Source organism: Tupaia chinensis, unplaced genomic scaffold, assembly GCF_000334495.1.
Source record: "Tupaia chinensis unplaced genomic scaffold, TupChi_1.0 Scaffold000235_1, whole genome shotgun sequence".
Classification (NCBI taxonomy): Eukaryota; Metazoa; Chordata; class Mammalia; order Scandentia; family Tupaiidae; genus Tupaia; species Tupaia belangeri.
In genome coordinates this window covers 5,668,586-5,687,671 of record NW_006159713.1, presented here as the reverse complement: position 1 = coordinate 5,687,671, position 19,086 = coordinate 5,668,586, and the positions used below count along the sequence as shown (strand labels likewise).

Here is a 19,086-nt window from a genome sequence, read left to right as displayed (position 1 = left end):
ACTGTGGTCAGCCATGTGGGAGTGTACAGTGCCTTAACCACCATGCCACCTGCTGGTCCCCCTGGAAAAAAAAATCTTGTATTAAACAGATAATGGCCATAACAAAACAAGATTATTCTGAAGACTAGCTATTCTTTCTGGTTTTCTTTCTTCCTTTCTTTCTTCTTTTTTTTTTTTTTTTTTGAGAGGTTTTTGCTGTAGGGCACACACTTGCCAGAAAGACAGAAATGTTTGAATATTGTCCCATGGTGGGGATGGCCACGCCACAATCCCTTCTCCTCCAGTTTCCTCTTGGGATCTTGGGCACACATGCACACCTGCCTGGAGTGAGTTTAAGCCACCAGGTCCAGGACTCAAATCACAGTCGACTATGTGGAAGTCCAGCGACATAGCCATTATGCTAACTGCTGGTCCCAACCCTGCCATTCTTTTGGTTTTCAAATCATAGGAACAAGGTTCTGTCAGTGGCCAGAAAAGTTTCCCCAGGGACTTGGTCATAAGTTTGAAGGCGATTTCCCATGTGCATAGTCTCCTGAGCTGGGGTAGGAAAGATTCCTCATGGTCAGATCTGCTGCCTTGACCCCTTGCTGAGCCACCAAACATGACCTGGCACGTCACCAACGCCCTGCTTCTGTAAACCGAGGGAGGTGAACCGTGTGAGCTGTCCTTTCCAACTCTCAATTATCCGTGGTGGTTTGTTTCTGCTGCTGTCAGGGCTAGCACAGAGGAACAGGGATATGGTTTTCCTCAAGGAAATAAAATGAAGCTGAATGTGCTAGGAAGGCAAGGAGAAGAAAGGGGAGGAGCAGCCCCTGTGCAGGGGGAAGCTGCCCACCTGCCAGCCAGGTAAGGATAGAATTCTCTCACAGGAAGTCCTCGCTGTCCAGATGTTTCCTCCAGTCAACATGTGCCAGGTGTGCCCTGCAAACTCACCTGTGCTCTAAGTAGGGATGCATTATTGTCTCCCCCAAATTGGAGACTTTGCGATACTAATTTGTGGAAACCTGAAAGGCATGTGTGTTGGTCATCCTTCAAAAATAGTTGTGATTGCAGTTTTCCGCTCTCAGCTTGGATTTCTCAAACTGCCATTTAGGTGACGTGGAGGTTAAGGCAGCTGGGTCCCACATGACCAATTCTGTGGTTTGAGCCTTGGGCCTGGTAGCTTAAAAAATATACCAGGCACATGTGCCTGTGTGCCAAAATTCCCAAGGGGGGATGGAAAAGAAGGGATTGTGCCGTGGCCAGCCCTACCTACTCCCTACCTGCCACCAGGGGTAATTTCTCACTTTATCTCTCTCTCTCTCTCTGGTGAGCTCACACACCCTATAGCAAAACTAAATAATAAAATATTTTTTTAAAATTCAAACTTACAAATATTAACTTTGGAGAACATATTCTGTTGGCTGTAACAAGGTTTAAACACTATTTCTGTCAAGGGTTTTATCCTTGCCAACTGAATTAATTTCTCAAGTCTAGAAACTTAGAGTCCAATTCCTACCTGCCTCCCTGTGCAGCTGATACTCCTGGACTGCTGTCAAATAGTCATTTTGAGGGTTGGTTTGTTTTGACAGCAACAGAAAATTTCCATCAAGTGAAGTAATTAAAAAAAAAATTTTTTTTTTCAATAGGGCTTGTGTGTTCACCAGAGAGAGGCAGAGACAGTGAGAGGGAAAGTGAAGAATCACACCTTCCCACCTTGGGGGGTAGTGGTCACACCACAATTCACTCTCAATTATCCGTGGTGGTTTGTTTCTGCTGCTGTCAGGGCTAGCACAGAGGAACAGGGATATGGTTTTCCTCAAGGAAATAAAATGAAGCTGAATGTGCTAGGAAGGCAAGGAGAAGAAAGGGGAGGAGCAGCCCCTGTGCAGGGGGAAGCTGCCCACCTGCCAGCCAGGTAAGGATAGAATTCTCTCACAGGAAGTCCTCGCTGTCCAGATGTTTCCTCCAGTCAACATGTGCCAGGTGTGCCCTGCAAACTCACCTGTGCTCTAAGTAGGGATGCATTATTGTCTCCCCCAAATTGGAGACTTTGCGATACTAATTTGTGGAAACCTGAAAGGCATGTGTGTTGGTCATCCTTCAAAAATAGTTGTGATTGCAGTTTTCCGCTCTCAGCTTGGATTTCTCAAACTGCCATTTAGGTGACGTGGAGGTTAAGGCAGCTGGGTCCCACATGACCAATTCTGTGGTTTGAGCCTTGGGCCTGGTAGCTTAAAAAATATACCAGGCACATGTGCCTGTGTGCCAAAATTCCCAAGGGGGGATGGAAAAGAAGGGATTTGCCGTGGCCAGCCCTACCTACTCCCTACCTGCCACCAGGGGTAATTTCTCACTTTATCTCTCTCTCTCTCTCTGGTGAGCTCACACACCCTATAGCAAAACTAAATAATAAAATATTTTTTTAAAATTCAAACTTACAAATATTAACTTTGGAGAACATATTCTGTTGGCTGTAACAAGGTTTAAACACTATTTCTGTCAAGTGTTTTATCCTTGCCAACTGAATTAATTTCTCAAGTCTAGAAACTTAGAGTCCAATTCCTACCTGCCTCCCTGTGCAGCTGATACTCCTGGACTGCTGTCAAATAGTCATTTTGAGGGTTGGTTTGTTTTGACAGCAACAGAAAATTTCCATCAAGTGAAGTAATTAAAAAAAAAATTTTTTTTTTCAATAGGGCTTGTGTGTTCACCAGAGAGAGGCAGAGACAGTGAGAGGGAAAGTGAAGAATCACACCTTCCCACCTTGGGGGGTAGTGGTCACACCACAATTCCTTCTCCATTTTCCTCCTGGGATTCTGGACATATACGGGTGCCTGGTGTGGGTTTCAAGCCACCGCGTCTGGAACTCAGACTATGGTCAGCCACGTGGAAGTCCAGTGCAGTGACCACTATGCCACCTGCTGGTCCCATCATCAATTGAGATCTTGCTTTTGAGCTCCAGTAGAGAAACAGGTACGGCTGCTGAACGGTCTCTACTTGGTCTCCTGGGTTCGCTCAGGTCTAGAAAACAATACAAAGCAAGCCAAAGAGTAGAACCCTGAGAATTCAGTGATGCAGAAATAATATTCCAAACACTGCCATTCCGTGACAGACATTTCCTTGCAGGCTAATCTGCTTTGAGGGCTCACTTCACAGAAAGCAGGTGCTAAGCTGTGTTGAGCCTACCATTCTGCCTCATTGGCATGAAGGCTAACGAAAACCCAGCTGACGTCAATGAAAGAAGGAAAAATATATTCAAAATTTTAACGTTTGCAACAAAGTGACAAAGCAGTTTCCTTCCCCTTTCTTTCCTTTTAAGCATTTCTCCCTAACAACAATGTTCAGAAAACAGGGAAAGCACATTTGCTTTTGAGCACGTTCGTCCTGCTCTTTGCAAATAGCTTCTCCGCCAACGCCAAAGAATCATCCACGTGGAAACCTTTTTTCCATTAATTGTCTTAAGTGCCACGTCAGACTGCCTTTTGAGAAGCTAGAATGTGGAATGTTGCAGGCAAGATCGCCACCTATCGGCCGAAAGGATCATTGCACGAAAGCGTCAGTGTAGCTTCTGACCCCTGTTTCGGAGGATGGAAATATTTGTACTGGCTGGAATATTCTGGACAATGTATAAGTGATAATATTTATGTGGTCACCCAGGGAAATGAACAAAAGCTCAAAACGAATCCAGTTGATGAAGAAAATGTTCTCATTTCCTTTGCAACTCTCCTAGAATTCTTTGTGCCTCTCTGGTATGTGTTTTGTCTCACGTGAGTAGTATTTTACAAACTCATCTTCTCCTAAAATTGAAGCTCTAAAATAAGTCATTTTTATTGACTTATGAGTTATTAAATTTTACAAGGCAAGCCAACTCATAAGTTCTTGGACACATTGCCTTGGGGGCCACAGGAATAACCAGCTCCTCATTACGGGGCCTGAGTGCAATATTAGCTGTAGCCAGTAATACCCAGCCCCAGGTGAGGTGTTGTGAATGCAAGGATGTTATTTGGGGGTCCCTCGCTCAAAGGCTAGGGATTGGCTTGCAGCATGTTCTCCCCATTTTTTAAACAGGCCCATTGAATATCCCTTTTATTTATTTAATGAAAAAGACAGACCCCCCCCCCAGTAGGATCTTCACCTCATAATCTACCCCCTAGTATCAGCCATCATGGAGCACAGGAGCCCCCCAGTGTGTACAGAGACCCTAGGATCTGAACCCAGAATCTTTCCCAGGTGGGTCCAGTTCATTACCACCGCACCACCACCCAGTCCCTGAATTTTCCATCCATTTTAGATCCTTCTTACCACTGAGTGGGTGCATATCTATGCAGATCAGTAGGTCATTCCTTCACCAACACATTTTTTCAAGAAAATATTTTTAATTTAGAACATACACTTCAAAGTCAGACAGAATTGGGTTTGCATCCCAGCTCCCCGTCTTACCAGCTATGTGACCTTGGGCAAGTTGTTTAACCTCTCTGGGCCTCTGAACTTTAAGCAGTGAATGATAAATTGTACCCCAAATAGTAGCTGTGACGATTACATAGGACAATCAGTGTTAACCCATTGAGCCCAGTTTGGGCTCATAGGAGAAAGAAATAGTTGTATTTCAGAGTGTAAATTAAGTGTATTGAACTGGTTTTGTTCTCTGACTTTTGTCCCACAGAAGCCTGGCTGGGAAACTTAATCTAAGGTTAGTGGCTACAGATATGTGTTGAAACTTCACCATGACATGGTGTATCTTCCCTCTCCTTTAACTTAAGACTTTGACCATTTTTTCAAGGTTTCTATAGGGTATGCACTTGCTGGAAAGAGACAGAAAGAGGAAAAGTGAGAAATCACCCCCATCACCTCTCAGAGGGGATGATTATGCCACGATCCTTTCTCTTCCACTCTCCTCTCGGGATTTTGGTCATGCATGCACACATGCCTGGCATGACTTTCAAGCTATCTGGCCCGAGACTCAAACCATGCAGCTGGCCATGTAAAATCCAGCTGCTTAATCTCTGTGCCACCTGCTGACCCAGTTTTGGCCTTTTAACTGCAATCCGTTCCTATTTCTGCAGCCAGGTTGTCTTCTGTGAGGTGGAATCCATCTTCCTGGGACCTAAAATCTCTGGGGGAAAAGTCAGAGAAACAAAATAGGTCATTCTTCCTCTCCACTCCTGTATGTAGCTCTTTAACCGTTACTTCCTTTTTCTTTTCTTTTTTTTTTTCCCTGTAGGGCACATGGGCTCACTGGACAGAGGCAGAGAGAGAGAGAGAGAGAGAAAGTGAAAAATTACCTCCTGGGGGGATGGCTGTGTTGCAATCTCTTCTCCGTTCTCCTCTTGGGATTTTGGGCTTACATGCATGTGCTGAGCATTTTTTTTCAGGCTGCTGGGTCTTGGACTCGAACTGAGCAGTTGACTATGTGGGGATGATCCAGCACCTTAACCACCACATCACCTGGTGGCTGACTGATACATCCTTAAAATCATGTCCTGCTTTAAGGCTGGGTGGTGGTGGGACAGAAGGAACAAGACTTGGTGAGGCCCTGTGGAAAATAATTCTACAAATGACCCTCTCATTTAAACTAAGAAAATAAAAAGGAAATTGTATTTTATTTTGTTTTTACTACTACGAATGAATTTTTCAGACTATAGGAAATTTACATATGAAATGTTTGAATATTGTCCCAGAAAATCTAAAAACATTACTTTCCTAAAAATTCATGCCAATAAATAGTAAATACAAAATGAAAAAGTGCCTACTGATTCAAGTAGCAATTTCTTGTGCTACTTAAATCATAAATATACATTTTTAATTTTTTTCAAATATTTAAAATGTTTGATTTTAGAAATAATCGGCTTAGTAGAACTGGCTATTAGCATGAGGTAACCTTGTTTTAAAGAGTGGGGGTTGCTGGATAAATATGTCTTTTCCCTGGAGGGGAAAATAAATAAATCTATTGATTTTATTCCTGTGACCCAGAGATGACAAATAGGGCCTTTCCTGTGAGAAATCTCTGATTGAGCGGTATCAACTACTTGTTCTGGGAAGCATGCTAAGGAGGAAGTGTAAGCTCAGGGGAAAGTGTGCAGTGTTAGATTAAGGATGTCTGCCGTGAGCATGGCATCAGAGGGTTGCAGTGTGGACATCAATTATCGCAGTCTTGTCAAATCACTTTATTTCCTTTTATCAAATACCATGGAGTGTTAAGACAGACAGGTGGTCATTTGTTATTTTCTAAAGGCCTAGCAACTGTAAATAGACCTCTGTGTTTCAGATATATGATCAGAAAGGACAGAATGAACAGAGTTTCAGATTTGTTCCTGACTTTTTGAAGAACTCTGCTTTTTATTCAAGTTTATGTTTTTCCAAGTAAAACCCAAAGTGTCAGGCATAGTTTTGGTAGAAATTGCTCTCAACATTCTAGGTATAGTCATGAGCCCTGTAGCAATGTTTGAGTCAACAAAGGACCACTTAAGTGACAATGGTCCCATAAGATTATAATGGAGCTGGAAAATTCCTATTGCCTAGTGATGTCATAGCCACTGGACCATGGACGCACCATGGTTTGCATTACTCATGCGTTTGTGGTGATGCTGTTGGAAACAAACTTAAACCTAGTACACTGCCATCGGCATGAAAGTATAGCATATATAATGATGCACAGCACATAATACTTGATCGTGATGATAATAAACCATGTGACTGGTTAATGTATTTGCCACACTCTACTTTTTAAGTAATTTTTTTTTTTTTTGGCTGTAGGACACGTGCGCTTGCCAGAAAAAGAGAGAAAGCAAGAAATCACCCCCCAGGGGGGGATGGCCACGCTGCCATGCCACAATCCCTTCTCCTCCATTCTCCTCTCAGGATCTTGGGCATACATACACACTTGCCCAATATGAGTTTAAGCCACCGGGTCCAGGACTCGAACCGTGGTTGACTATGTGGGAGTCCAGCGACATAGCCATTACCTCAACTGCTGGTCCCCACACTCTACTTTTTATCATTATTTTAGAATGTCACCCTTTTACTTGTGTAAGAAAAAGTTTACTGTAACGGACAAGAAGCATCTAGGCCTCCAGTGTGATTCCTTGTACCGGACTAAACGAATGTGGGAGAATGATGAATTCAAGTAAGCAGCCAAATACCTGCATGAATAAGACCGAAAAATAGCAACCGAAAAAAATCTGAAGTGCAAATAGGAAGCACAACGACTACCTGAAGATTACGTCTTATTCTGGTGGGAATCTGTTAGTCTAGTTTCTTCTGTCTGGTCTGTTGTCAAGCTCAGTCTCTTTTAGGCTTTGGGCATCACTGCAAATGAAGTAGTCTAAGAACCCTTTCATTTCAAAACTATGCAGAGGGGGACCAGCAGATGGCATAACGATTATGTCGCTGGAGTCCCACATGACTGCCTGTGATGGGCGTCCTGGACCGGGAGGCTTGTAACTCACCCAGGCACATGAACATGCATGCCCAAAATCCCAAGAGGAGAATAGATTGCAATGTGGCCATCCCCCTGGGGGGAGTGATTTCTTGCTTTCTATTTCTCTGTTTCCGGAAAGATCCAGTCCCCGGTAGCAAAAAAAAAAAAAAAAAAAAAAAACTCTCAAAAACAACAACCACAACAAAACAGTACAGAGGACGTGCTCTTGGAGTTATCTTCCTCTCTGAAGCTTTATGAAAGATTCCAAGAAAACTGAGCTGAGGTCAGAGCTTCTAACAGCTTAAAATACTGTAGTGCTAAACCAGTGGCAAGGGTGGGAAGCCTAGCCACGGTTTTTAGTAGTGCCCTCTGGTGACCAGCAGGAGAAGAAGTAAATTCTCTGGAATAAAACCACATCCAGTGCAGACTCCTAGGATACCCACAGAGTAAGAATAAAGAAACTGAGGCTAGCAGATGGTGTAGTGGTTAAAGCACTGGACTCCCACATGGGTGATTATGGTGGCTTGAAACTCACACTGGGTGCATGTACGTGCATGTGTGTGCCCAAAGTCCCAAGAGGAGAATGGAGGAGGAGGCATTGCAGTGTGGCCATTCCCTCACTTTCCATTTTTCATTTCTCTCTAGTGTACCCCATAGCAAAACCAAAATTAAAAGTGGGGAGACAGAAAAGACAGATCATTTACTGTTTCAAGGAACAAAGGATAGGGACCAGCAGTTAGCGTAATGGCTATGTCGCTGGACTCCCACGTAGTCGACCACGGTTCGCGTCTGGACCCGGTGGCTTAAAACTCACGCCGGGCACGTGTGTGTGCGTGCCCAAGATCCTGAGAGGAGAATGGAGGAGAAGGGATTGTGGTGTGGCCATCCCCCCTGGGGGGTGATTTCTCGCTTTCTGTCTCTCTGTCTCTCTGTCTCTGTCTGTCTGGCGAGCGCACACGCCCTATAGCACAAACCTCTCAAAAAAAAAAAAAAGGAACAATAATTAGAATGAGAGAAGACTTCTCAAGGAAGTCTAGAAAAGAATATCTTCAAAAATTGAGAGAAAATAGAGGTCAGCAGGTAGCATGGTGGTTGATTGAGTTGCTGGACTCCCACATGGCAAACTGGTTTGAGTCCTCTATCTGGCAGCTTGCTTTCTTACTTTCTGTCTCTCATGAGTGCACGTGCCCCATAGCAAGTTTAAAAATAGTAATAATAATAAATAAAATTAATATTTTTAATTGAGTGAAAATAACTATTAACCTAGAATTGTATCCCACCAAAACTTGTTTTTAAAAAAAGATACAAAAAAGACATTTACAGATCAGTAAAACTTTTGAGAGGCTTTATAGTATTTAGTATTACTTAATTCGTGTTAACCATCAAGAAACTGAGACAAAAAAAATTTCCAGGGCCAGTTGGTGGCAGTGGTTAAGGTGCTAGACTCCCACATGGCTGACCATAGTTCAAGTCCTGGACCTGGTGGCTTGTTTTCTCACTTTCCCTCTCTCTCTCTCTCTCTGTTTCTCTCCGGTGAGCACATGTGCCCTATAGCAAAACTTAAAAATAACAATAAATAAATAATTAAAAAGAAATGTCTTCCCTGTTTTTCAGGGAAGAGATATAAGGTCTAGGATATAAGAAGGAACAGTGAGCAAATACCAGAACTATCTGACAGAACTTGCTGCAATTTCAGATGTCCTTTAATTAGGAACTGGGACTTTCTAACTTAATGAAAGTGAAGAGTAAGCATTGAAAGCGGTGGTTAACCACTGACATTTCACACTGCCACTATCCTAGCTACAGAACCTTTGCTGTCAGACCGCAATTTTCTTCTCAAAGACATACAACTACTATTACTGCTCCTATTATTTTTTTAGATTTATTTATTTATTTAATTTCATTTGTTATTATTTTTCAATTTGACCAGAGTGAGACAGAGAGAGAGAGAGAGAAAGGGAAAGTGAGAAAGCAAGCTGCCAGGTCCTGGACTTGAACTGTCAATTAGCCATGTGAGAATCCAGCGCCCTTAACCACTACACCACCTGCCGGCTCATGGCTATTATTATTAACCTTAAATAATTAATTATTTTAAAATGATGATGAATATTTCAAAAATTTACATGAAGTGGATGGTTTGCCTTACGTGGTCCAGCAAGGGTGAGAATTTGAGGCCTGCTGTTCGTAAGGCCTGCTGGGTCCCTGCAGGATTCAGAGTCTTCCCTGTGGTCAGCCATGCCGGATCATCCCTGGGAGGGGTCATGATGCTCTCCATGGTCTGCAGGTGGCTTCCTTTCATGGGGAGTTGAAGGGAGTTGGAATTCATGGAGGAATATGGAGGGAGTTGGGATCTTGAGTGCTCACCGAGCATCCACGCTTTGTGAGAGCTGCCCCAGCTTTGGAAGGCACTTTGTCTGCTCTATCCCCTACCAGGCAGCCCACAGCCCAGATTCAGAAGCTCAGACTTGGAGATGCCTTTCCACCTGTGACTGGAGAGCTCTGAGTTTGAGGCCTGCCCCGACATTTCCTAGGTCTTTGACTCTTAGGAAATGAATTTCCCTGCTCTGAGCCTCCATATCCTCATTTGAAAAGTTCACGTAGTTCCTTCATCTTACCAGGGTGATTGTGGATCACCAGTGAGAAAATGGATATGAAAGCTGAGATCCACAATGTGGAACACGTGGCAGGATCGACTCCCACTTCCTCCTCAGCCAGAAAACTGTTTCTGTTCTATCCTTCCAGCAGAGGGGAAACCCTGCATGAGGTCAGAGGCAATGGGAAAGGTTGAGGCACACAGCACATCTGGGGCCCACGAGTGAAGGAGATAGTGGCTTTCTGACTCAGGTTTCCCTTTCTAGCCAGCCATCCCACCTCCCATTAGCCATTCATCCCTCTGCCCAATAAACAGCCCCTGAGTGCCTGTGCCGGTGGTCTGGGAGCTCTGGGCTTCTGTGAATTATCTCTCTCCAACATGTTGTCAACACGTTCTCTGAGTCTTGGCATTTGTGCTAAAACCAAAGCGGCTCGCAGCAGCTGGAGTGCTGATCCCATCTGGCCTTCTGGTTTGTCAGAGGCAATCTGATTGTTTAGCTTGGACCTGCAAGCCAAGAGACTAAAGAAAACTGTGCTGAGCCTCAAAGAAACCACACTGGGAGTGTAAGAAGCTGACGAGGACTGGAAACCCCAAATCCACCCTTGCTGTGGGCTTCCTCAGTCCTGTGTGACAAACTTGTGTGGACATAGGGTGGGTGCCGTGGGAGGTGACAGACTGTGGCCATGACCAGAGAGGACTTTGTGATCTAGCAAAGTGGTGAGACACTTGTTTCCAGCATAGCCCTGCCAAGCTCGGGTAACAAGCAGACTTTTCATCCTAGCTCCTTCTAAGTCCCTGCATCCAGGCGTTTGCTTGGTGCTGCCATGGTAACCATGATGCCACAATGGAACATTATTCCCGAGGTAGTAGAAGAAGTCCCTCTGTTGAGCTCTGTAAGGCCCAAGAGAGTTCATTTCTCCTTTAGAAAGAGCACTTCACGAAAGAACCCTGAGGACCATCCCGAGGACAAGAAGCATCCGGCGTCATGAGTAGAACATGGTGACCAGGAACTGTGCCCATGGGTTCCTGAGGCTACTGGGCATTGTTTGGGGCAAGGGTGTAGGCTTGGTGTTATGGCATGTGGGAGCTCTGTAAGGCCCGAGAGAGTTCATTTCTCCTTTAGAAAGAGCACTTCACGAAAGAACCCTGAGGACCATCCCGAGGACAAGAAGCATCTGGCGTCATGAGTAGAACATGGTGACCAGGAACTGTGCCCATGGGTTCCTGAGGCTACTGGGCATTGTTTGGGGGCAAGGGTGTAGGCTTAGTGATACGGCATGTGGTGGAGCACCTGTGGGCTTTGGATTCAGGCAGACAACTCAAATCCCAACTTCAGAACTTGGGAGCCGTGTGACTTTAACCTACTCAGTGTGTCTGAATCTCTGTTTCTAAGTCTGTAAAGTGGGGATATGAGACGGTCTACCTGTAGGATGACTGTTGGAATGAATTAAGCTAAATGCTGGGGCTGGTACCGTGTGTAAGTCCAGGCTGTTACTAGTTCAAAGAAATCCCAGCATTATGAAAGCCAGCAGGACTTAAGAGAGCTGAACTCACAGCATAGACATTAAGCCATAGGAGAGGGGGACTCTCATTAAAGCACAGTCTTTTCTTTTAAAAAAATTCTTTTAAAAATATTTATTTATTTACTTTAATTTGAACAAAGAGGGACAGAGCAAGAGAGAGAGATAGGGGCGGGGAGAGAGAGAAGTAAGAAAAAGCAAGCCACCAGGTCCAGGACTTGAACCATGGTCAGCCATGTGGGAGTCCAGCGCCCTTAACTGTCAAGCTGCCTGCCCCAGAACTCTGTCTTTTCTTTCAGCAGCATCTTACGGCTACAGAGTTAAGGCAAGGTTTGAATTCCACGAGTCAAAAATTTGGAGCCCCAATTTGCAGGGACACACAGGGGCCTGGGCTGGATTGAGAAGACACTGACTAGCTCAGGCCGTCTTCTCTCCTCCAGCCATCGTCCAAACGGCTGAGGACAGGCGCTGGGCAGCTGGCTCCTGCCTCTCTGCTGCAGGGAACCAGGTGCCAGGGATGTGACAGGTTGGTTTTTCCCACATCCTGAAACGGACTTTCTGTTTTCACAGCTGCTCATGGTGGCTGCTGCGGCTGCTCTCATTGGGGATGGCAGAGATGAGAGGGGTGCTCTTAGTACTGCTTTACGTCTCCCACACGTCTGCCAGTGAGTGTGCTGCCTCCACTCCAGGACTTGGGACCCACCGCGGGGAGGTCACCAGGGAGAATGAAACAGTGTTTCACATCCAGAGAGGGACGTGGGGAAGATGACTCTCAGCACGCTGTGCTGAGCAGCGGGTGTTGCTGGCAGGAACCAGGCAAAGCAGTGAACTGCGCAGAACGCATGGGGCAAATGATGCCTGGTGTCAAGGCTAATTATCAGGGCAAGAGCATGGTTAGGAAAATCAGGGTTAGGCTGCAGAAAGTCCCCGTGAACAGAGGGGTCAGCGCCAGGCCTCCTTCCCCATTCACAGCCCCTGCCCTGGCTGACATTTGGCATGGTCGGTCTTGGGCATACAGTCTGCCAAGCACTCTTCCATAACCTCACCTTGTATGATCTTCACGGCCACCCAAGAGGTATGCAGAGCCAGGATTATGACCCCAGGTTTCAAGGGAGGAAACCGAGCCCTAGAGAGGTGAAGTGGCTCACCCAAGGTCCCATAGCATACTAAGGGACCAACCAGACTTTGAACTCTGTATCCAGGCCCTTGCTGAGTACACGTTAGACCCTACCCCAGGGAGCTTGTAGACATGCAAGACCCAGGGATTCTGGTGGATGAATGATGCAGTCAGGAGAAAGAACCCTGCCCTCCACTTTGCTCTGGTGAGGGTGTGATGGGCATCCCTGGGTTCAACAAGGAGGGCCCGTGGGCAGTGGGGATTCATCTGAGCAGGCACACTGGCTGCTGAGGAGTGGCATGGGGCGGCGGAAGGGCTGGTCAGCCAGGGAGAGAAAAACAGCCCTTGTGGACGCCATCCTGTGACCACGCCCGGAAGTAGGAGGCTCAGCTCAGCCAGGCGGGCCTTGAAGAAGTCAGTTCCCCTTTCTGACTTAGATGAATTCCAGGGGTGCTTCCTGGTCTGACCTCCTAAGCCTCCTCATTAGCTCTATGAGTGTAGAACGTTTTCCCTTAGCTACAAGGTAAACCAGGGCTGGCATGAGAAGCGACATGCCATTTAAAACATTATTCAACCTTTAACTCTTACCGGGAATGAAGTCCAGGCCACTCAGGGAACTGTTCAGTTGGAGGGGAATGTCCACTGGAGGAAGGCAAAGGCTGAGCAGGCCCCGGGGGACCAGAGAAGGCCTCCACCTGCCGGGTCCTTTTAGCTCTTGATGACAAGAAGTCAGGGAGTGCCTAACTGGCAGAGCCTTTCTGTTCATGCACCAGATAATTTACTTAGCATGTACTATGTGCCAGGCACCATGCTAACACATAGGGAAATGCTGGCAAGACAGGCAGATACTGTTAGAAGAGCCACACATGCCAACAGCCTGGGGAGGAAGGCGGGCGAATTCGAGGACACAATGGGCATATGGCTGGAGCACAGCCTGTGGGGTTGGGAGGATGGAGTGTGGCTCCAGCTGGACTGACCGTATGTCCTACAAGCTGGGACAAGTGCTTCTCTGCTCTGAACTTCGATTCTCTCATCTGCAAACTAAGAATGACAGCCCAACCCTCAGGACTGTGGTGGGAATCATATGAAGTAGTGGATACCATTGGTTCTCAGGCTTTACGCGTAAAAACCGTTAAAGACCCCAAGAGAGTTTTTGCTTGTGAAGCGGTGTCTTTCCATATGTACCATATTAGTAATTAAAATTGGGAAAATTAGGGGCCAGCAGAGGACGGAATGGTTATGTCACTGGACTCCCACACAGCCAACTGCTGTTCAAGTCCCAGACCCAGTGGCTTAAAAATCAAAGCCAGGCATGTGTGTATGTGTGCCCAAGATCCCAGGAGGAGAATGGAGGAGAAGGGATTACAGTGTAACCATCTTCTCTGGGGGAGGTAATTTCTCACTTTCCCTCTCACCATCTCTGTCTCTCTTTCTCTGGAGAGCACATGTGCTATATGGCAAAAACCTATAAAAAAAATTTGAGAAAATGAAAAACACCTAGGAGAACATAAGATCACACATCCTCTTCGCCATCAGAGTGATGACATCATGTAGCCTCTGGAAAACGCCAGTGCATACCAGTGAGAGAATGAGGGTGAAAAAAACAAGTCACGTCTTAGTGCTCTTATGAAAATAGGTTTAACCTTGCAGACCCCTGGAAGGTCATGAGGACTCGCAGAAGCCCCAGACTACCCTTCGAGAATGGCTGATGTATACGAAAGGTTCTGGTTCTGTCTAGCGTGTCCTGCCGAGTGCTCCTTAGGTGACGGTATCAGTAGTCCAATTGGATTTTCAGGTTCAAAGATGTCACCACACATCTGTTATGGGGAAGAAGACCCACTAGGACAGGGAAAGGAACGGGGTGATGGAGTTAGCGATGAGCAAGATGGAGAGCCAACAGGAGAGGGGGTCTGCCTGAGGTCTGGGGGGAAGCCCAGAGGTGACCGTCTCCTGGCCTAGCATGAGGCCCCTGCACCCCTCTGTAGGTTGTGGCATCCAGAAAGTCTTCGATTTGGACAGTTCCGAGGACAACCCGGTCAGCAGCATGGAGTTCCCATGGGTGGTGTCGCTGCAGGATTCCCAGTACACCCACCTGGCTTTCGGCTGCATCCTCAGTGAGTTCTGGATCCTCAGCATCGCATCTGCCTTTCAGAACAGGCCAGTACCCCTGCCTCTGGGGCCCACACCGCCCCCTGGGGATGGGGTGGGGCAGCTCTGTTTCCTGCTCAGCCAGGGAGACCCTGCAAGGTGGATTTCAGGGTCTGGGGCTCTTTATCAACTGTTTTGAGGTCCTAAAATCACCAGTTGCCGAGGCTCCTCTGCTATAAGGACTGCGAGCCTCATAACTGAAAAGAGGATTATTCATTCCATACCGGGAAGCTATTCGTTCTGAGCTGATGGCAGTCACAGAGCCACTGACTTGAAATGCCAGTCCTTATTGTGTATCCCACTGAGCAAGTCCATAGGAAGCCTTACCTTAAAACAGTTACCTTGGCCTGGGACCAGCAAATAGCGTAATGGTTATGTCACTGGACTCCCACGTGGTCGACCACGGTTCAAGTCCTGGACCCAGCAGTTTAAAATTCATGCCGGGAGTGTGTGCATGTGTGCCCAAATATCTGAGAGGAGAAAGGAGGATAAGGGACTGTGGCATAGCCATCCGCCCTGGGGGTGATTTCTCTATTTCCTTCTCTCTGTCTCTCTGGCAAATGTACACATCCTATACCAAAAATCTTTCAAAAAATTAAAAATTAAAAAAATAAAAACAAAAAAAAATACACGTACCCTGGCCTTACAGGTGCTGCCACAATCACACATACAGAGAGAAAAGACTTACAGGAAATCCAGGAGCACTTTTTTTTTTAAAGAGGATTTTGCCATAGGACACTGTGCTGGCTGGAAAGAGGTTTTTGCCGTGGGGCACTGTGCTGACTTCTATGTAGCTACCACAGTTCAAGTCCCAGAAACTCATGCACACACATGCCCAGCATGTTTTTCTTCCTTTCTTTTTCTTTTCTTTTTTTTTTTTACAGGTTTTTGCCTTAGGGTACATGTGCTTGCCAGAGAGAGAGAGAGACAGAGAGACAGAAAGCGAGAAATCATCCCCCCGGGGGATGGCCATGCCACAATCCCTTCTCCTTCATTCTCCTCCTGGGATCTTAGGCATGCATGCACATGAATGTCCAAGATGTAATTTTCAAGTCATCAGGGTAAGGACTCGAACCACAGCTTGTCACGTGGGAGTCCAGCAAAGTAACCATTATGCCATCTGCTGCCCATCGCCAGCATGTTTTTCAAGTCGCTGGGTTTAGGACTTGAACTGCACAGTCTGCCATGTGGGATCCAGCCACCTTAAGTACCACACTACCTGGTTAGCCCATTACTGAATTTTTAACATACAATTTATAATTTTTAAATGAAGATCCATGTACATAGTATAATGTTCATGAGGAACCAAAGGGTGTGCAGTGAAAACAGCTTTTTCCCTCTCCTTTTCTTCAGTCAGTAATTTCCATCCCTTGAGCTATAGTCTGTCATCAGTTTCTTGAATATTCCTCCTTAAATACTCAATGCATTTATGGTTATCTATGTATTTATAGATCTAGCTATATTGATTTTTATACTTTTTTTAAGATATTTTTTGCTATAGGATTTATAGGGTTTTATAGATTTGTTGGTCGTGGTCACTCACCAGAGTGAGAGAGAGAGAGACAGAAAGTGAGAAATCACCCCCTGGGGAGATGGCCACAACGCAAACCCTTCTCCATTTTCCTTTCAGGGTTTTGGGCATGCAAGCATATGCGCCTGGTGTGAGTTTCAAGTGCCTGGGTCCAGGACTCAAGCTGCGGTTGGCCATGTGGGAGTCTAGTGCCTTCACCACCATGCCACCTGCTGGTCTCATGATTCTTGTACTATAAACAGAGAGAATTTTCTTCCTGCCTTGTATTAGTCAGCTTAGGTGGCCATAACAAAATATCATTGACTGGGAGACTTAAATAATAAAAATTTATTATTCACAATTTTGGAGGCTGTAAGTTTAAGATTAAGGTATTAGAATGGTTTCTCTTGAGGCCTCTCTCCCTGGCTTGCAGAGAGCTGCCTTCCGTCTATATTCTCTCATGGCTTTTTCTCTGTGTGTGTGTGCTCTCCTGGTGTCAAAGTCTTCCTCTTCTTAAAAGGACACCAGTTTTGGGGGCTGGCAGGTGATGTGGTGGATAAAGATGCTAAATTCCCACATGGTTGACCACGGTTTGAGTCTCAGACTTGGTGATGTGCTTTCTCGCTTTCCCCTTCTCTCTCTGTCTCTGTCTGGTCAAATCAAAACATAATAACACATGAAATTAAATAAATAAATCACTCTTAAGAGGAAAAAAAAAGGACGCGAGTTCTATTAGATGAGGGCCCCACCCTATGACTTCGCTGAACCTTAATTACGTCTACCTCTAAATATGGAGATGAAAGCCCTATCTCTAAATATGGTCACATTGAAGATTGGGACTTGGATAGAATTTTGGAGGGACACATTCTGTCCATAATATTCTTCCCTCAGTCCCCCCAAATTCGTGTCATTCTGGCATGCAAAATACATTTACCCCATTCCAACAGCCCCCAAAGTCTTAACCCATCCAGCGTCAACTTGGATGCTGAGAATCTTATCTAAATAGCATCTAAATCAAGTATTGGTGACTCAAGGCATGATTCATCTTGAGATAAAATTCCTCTCCAACTGCAAAGCTATGAAACCAACAAGTTATGTGCTTTCAAAATACATGGGAGAGTCAGGCATAAGATAAATATTCCCATTCCAAAGCAAGAAACTGGGAAGGCAGGGTCCAGGTCAAATCTGAAGTTTAGCAAGGCAACTTCCATTAGATCTTAAGGCTCGAGAACAATCCTTTTGGGACTGATGCTCTGCCCTCTGGGTTCAATGGGATGGCAGCATTGTCCCCTCTGCCCTGGAGGATGGCCACTCCCTGCTGCTGTGGGAGGAGGTCTTCTCCTTAAGGTACTGTGTTGCAGCAACTTCATCCACTGAACCTGAGGAACAGCCTTGTCCCACAAGCCTGTGCCTGCTGGTTCTGTGGTACATCTCTGAATCATCTATGGAGTCGTTCTTAAAAGCCTTTTCTTGACAAGTAATGCTTATTTGCTCTCTTAGCCCATCCTGTAGAATTCAAGAAGTCTGGGGGCCGGCAGGTGGCATAGTGGTTAAGGTCACTGGACTCCCACATGGCCAACGACAGTTCAAATCCTGGACCTGGTGACTTGCTTTCTTACTTTCCCTCTCTCTCCTTTCTTTCTTTCTCACTCTGTCCCTCTCTGACCAATTTGAAAATAAATAAATAAATAACATTAAATAAAATAATTTAAAAAAAAGAAGTTTTGGGCCAGTAGGGAGCGTAGTTGTTATGCTGCTGTACTCCTACATGCCCCACCATGATTCAAGTCCCAGACCCAGTGGCTTGAAAATCACACCACGTGGATTTGCACACGTGAGTGTCCAAGATCCTGGGAGGAGAATAGAGGAGAAGGGATTGCAGTGTGGCCATCTCCTTTGGGAATAGGAGTGATTTCTCACTTTCCCTCTCATTGTATCTGTCTCTCTCTTCTATTAGCTCATGTGCCCTAAGACAAAAACCTCTCAAAAAAATAAAAATAAAATTAGAAAGAATTGGCATGATTCTGCTGTATAAATCCATGATCTCAAGTGAAAGTCCAGCCTCACTCTTCGTGCTTGCTTTGAAACATGCTCTCTCTCTCTCCTTTTTTTTTTTTTTTGTTTTGTTTGCTTTGCAATGCAGACTGAGGATTTTTTAAATCTTTAAATTCTGGTTCCTTTTTTTTTTTTTGGAGAGGTTTTTTTTGCTATAGGGCGCATGTGCTCGCCAGACAGAGAGAGAGAGACAGAGACAGAAAGCGAGAAATCACCCCCCCAGGGGGGATGGTCACACTGCAATTCCTTCTCCTCCATTCTCCTCTCGGGATCTTGGGCACGCACACACACGCACCCGGCGTGAGTTTTAAGCCACCGGGTCCGGGACGCGAACCACGGTCGACTATGTGGGAGTCCAGCGACATAGCCATTACGCTAACTGCTGGTTCCTTGGTTCCTTTTTTCTTAACAATTCTTCAAATTCAGGTCTCTCTTTCCTTGTTTTACTAAAAAGCAATAAAGTAAAAGCAGGCCACACTTTCAATGCTTCACTTAGAAATTTCAGTCAAATAGTCAAGGTCATCACTTGTAACTTCTTCGCAAAATACTTGAACGCAATTCAATTCTTTGCCATTTTAGTAAAAGAATGATCTTTCCTCTTGTTTACATTTTCTAGCTAAGACCTGACCAGAATCACCTTTAGCATCATATTTCTACCGCCCAGCTTCTACAAGGCAATGCAGGCCTTTTCTGTTTATCAAGCACTCTTGAAGGTTCTTTTTTTTTTTTTTTTGTGGGGGTTTT

General features: G+C 45.5%; 1 protein-coding gene across 10 annotated transcripts in view; it reads left to right on the top strand.

Annotated features, from left to right (window-relative positions):
- Positions 1-3,567: 3,567 nt before the first annotated feature.
- Positions 3,568-19,086, top strand: part of PRSS54 (serine protease 54) — a 27,510-nt gene continuing 11,991 nt past the window's right edge. For 2 of the 10 annotated variants that reach the window (XM_014587796.2, XM_014587795.2), the window contains exons 1-4: positions 11,089-11,189; positions 11,953-12,038; positions 12,083-12,177; positions 14,615-14,786. In XM_014587796.2, coding sequence (XP_014443282.1) covers positions 11,187-11,189; positions 11,953-12,038; positions 12,083-12,177; positions 14,615-14,786 — 356 coding nt within the window. In that variant the 5' untranslated portion in view covers positions 11,089-11,186. Of the gene's footprint in view, positions 3,750-4,645; positions 4,673-10,974; positions 10,992-11,088; positions 11,190-11,811; positions 12,039-12,082; positions 12,178-14,614; positions 14,787-19,086 lie in introns of those variants that run through there. The other 8 variants (XM_027771860.1, XM_027771864.1, XM_027771866.1 and 5 more) reach the window with 8 other exon arrangements.